Source organism: Leptodactylus fuscus, chromosome 2, assembly GCF_031893055.1.
Source record: "Leptodactylus fuscus isolate aLepFus1 chromosome 2, aLepFus1.hap2, whole genome shotgun sequence".
Classification (NCBI taxonomy): Eukaryota; Metazoa; Chordata; class Amphibia; order Anura; family Leptodactylidae; genus Leptodactylus; species Leptodactylus fuscus.
Window position 1 is genome coordinate 168,817,570 of NC_134266.1, and position 2,791 is coordinate 168,820,360.

At 55.4% G+C, this 2,791-nt stretch overlaps 1 protein-coding gene across 1 annotated transcript; it reads right to left on the reverse strand.

The window, feature by feature from the left end:
• Positions 1–1,636, reverse strand: SOWAHC (sosondowah ankyrin repeat domain family member C). Its single transcript, XM_075262798.1, has one exon. The coding sequence runs from the start codon at positions 1,478–1,480 to the stop codon at positions 11–13; it is 1,470 nt and encodes a 489-aa protein (XP_075118899.1). The 5' UTR covers positions 1,481–1,636; the 3' UTR covers positions 1–10.
• Positions 1,637–2,791: the final 1,155 nt, after the last annotated feature.

Sequence of the window (2,791 nt, forward strand, 5' to 3'; positions counted from 1 at the left end):
GCAGTACCTGTCAGCCAAACACATTGGATTTGGGCCGGTGTCTCATAGGGCTCTTGAGTATCCTGTCCTCGTCCTCCACGTGGTCTCTAGCAGACAGGTTACTGTGGATAATTTGCGTTCTAAACCTGATCTTATTAAGCCGAGACCTTCCCCGACTTCCCCCGGAGCCCTTCCTGCTGATATCCCCTCTGTTGCGCCCCCCACCGTCCTGCTCGTCCTCAGGGAGCTGTGACAGCCGGTGTACGATGAGTTGAGAGGGCAGCACCCTGGAGAGCCGCCAGCGGCCGGATCCTGAGCTCCCCCCGTCCTCCTCTTCATCAGCAGCCAGTGATGCTCCCACCAGCGCCTGCACATCCCGGGCAGTGTCGGGGCTCAGGTACTGCCAGGCTTTCCGCCCACTGTAGTCTCTGATGTCCAGATCGGCATCATACGCCCCAACCAGCAGCTTGATGACATCCAGGTGGCTGTGCATGGCAGCCAGGTGCAGGGCTGTGTAGCCTCCAGACGCTCGGGCGTTGATGTTGACAGGCACTCTGTGCTGCCGGGCGTGAGTGAGCAGCGCAGCCAGGAGCTCGTGTTGCCCGTGTTTGGCAGCCCAGTGCAGGCAGGAGAAGCCGGTGATGAAGTCCCTGCGGGTGATGAGGGCGGGCTCGGCGATCAGCAGCTCCTGGAGACTGTCCCAGCGGGCCCGGCAGGAGCTCAGCATCCACGCGTGTTCTAGTGGCTCCAGTGCCGCTGAGCCAGACACAGAGCCCGCTGCCCCCTCATCCTCCTCATTCCCGGACACAGAAGACGAGCTGTGCAAGGACGAGCTGTCCGAATCTCTCACCCCGGCCCGGAGCAGAAGCCCTCCCCGGCGCAGCTGTGGAGACACCGGATCTCGCATGCCCCTGCGGCTATTGCGCGGCGTCCGTCCGCTTAGGTGGAAGACATCGGGAAGGTCCGGGGGCTGTTTAGGTGCCTGAGTCCCCACATCATCCCCCGGCTCCTCAGTCACAGAGATGATGGGAGGTGCGTCATACCCGGGGGAACCTCTGCTCTCAGGAGACTCATCTCCCGTCTCCTCCCCGGGCCCGGAGTCTGGCGGCTGCTCTTCTGACGTCTCATCGCTGGGCTCCGGAGTGCTGGCCGCGTTCCCTGTGTCATCCCCGCTGCTGTGCTCCGGGCTCGTTTCATCCTTGTTTCCGGTGAGTAGGCTGCCTTCATCTACGGGGCTCTGTTCCAGCTGTTGTGGTATGGATGCCTCCGCTGCTCTCCGGTACTTCTTCCGCAGACACACGTACTTCACCCCGTCCTCCTCCCGCACGCTCGCCACTTCATTTACGGTATTCTTGAAGAGTTGGCGGGTCGCGGCCCGGGCTTCTCCGGAGGGCGCAGCATTGAGCAGTGGCCGGAAATGCTCCACCAGCTTTTGGTTAGGCACACGGCCGCCTCCCTCGTTCAAGAAGCGGACAACCGAATCCAGGCTTAAGTCGTTCATGACTGACCGCTGCCCGGACAGGTGGCGGAGGACATGTCACAGCAGCTCCTCCCTTATGGGAGGCTCGGCGGGGGCGGCCAGGTCAGGACAGTTATGAATGACAGCAACAATGAACTGCTCCTAGCAACTGCTGCGGCTCTCCTCTTCTGAGCCACTAGCTGCGAGCAGCGCGCTCCCGCCTGGTACCCAGAGCGGATTGTACCACCTTATTGAGGCTGTGAGAATAGGGGAGTGTCGCTGCTAATGGCAAATCGGCTCTGCCTTAATTTAAACAGCCAATCACGAGACTTCCCCCAGCAGTGTGTGCTAGTGGCTCAATCTGAGCTGTTCACTTGCTGGATTAACCTCGTTCTACGGTGTATAATAGTGACGCAGCGGACAAAGAGTCTCACAGGGCGGCTGTGTAGTGGAAAGCTGTATACAGGGCAACTCTGTAGTGGGAAGCTGTATACAGGGTAACTCTGTAGTGGGAAGCTGTATACAGGGTAACTCTGTAGTGGGAAGCTGTATACAGGGTAACTCTGTAGTGGGAAGCTGTATACAGGGTAACTCTGTAGTGGGAAGCTGTATACAGGGTAACTCTGTAGTGGGAAGCTGTATACAGGGCGGCTGTGTAGTGGAAAGTTGTATACAAGGCGGCTGTGTAGTGGGAAGCTGTATACAGGGCGGCTGTGTAGTGGAAAGCTGTGTAGTGGGAAGCTGTATACAGGGAGGCTGTGTAGTGGAAAGCTGTATACAGGGCAGCTGTGTAGTGGGAAGCTGTATACAGGGCAGCTGTGTAGTGGGAAGCTGTATACAAGTGGATGGCCGTTATTATTGTTTCACGGCATTTACTGTGATATGAGTAGTACAGTCATGGCCAAAAGTTTTGAGAATGATACAAATATTAATTTTTACAAAAGTCTACTGCTTCAGTTTTTTTTGCAAAGTCAATATTTGCCTAGAAAATGAACTTTATCCCCCAAAACACATTTCAACATCATTGCAGCCCTGCCTTAAAAGGACCAGCTAACATCGTTTCAGTGATTGCTCCATTAACACAGGTGTGGGTGTTGATGAGGACAGGGCTGGAGATCAATCTGTCATGATTAAGTAAGAATGACACCACTGGACACTTTAAAAGGAGGCTGGTGCTTGGCATCATTGTTTCTCTTCTGTTAACCATGGTTATCTCTAAAGAAACACGTGCAGTCATCATTGCACTGCACAAAAATAGCCTAACAGGGGAGAGTATCGCAGCTAGAAAGATTGCACCTCAGTCAACAATCTATTGCATCATCAAGAACTTCAAGGAGAGAGGTTCCATTGTTG

Bases quoted from the DNA above. Each gene is read 5' to 3' on its own strand.
- SOWAHC (XM_075262798.1), bottom strand. From the start codon at position 1,480: ATGAACGACTTAAGCCTGGATTCGGTTGTCCGCTTCTTGAACGAGGGA.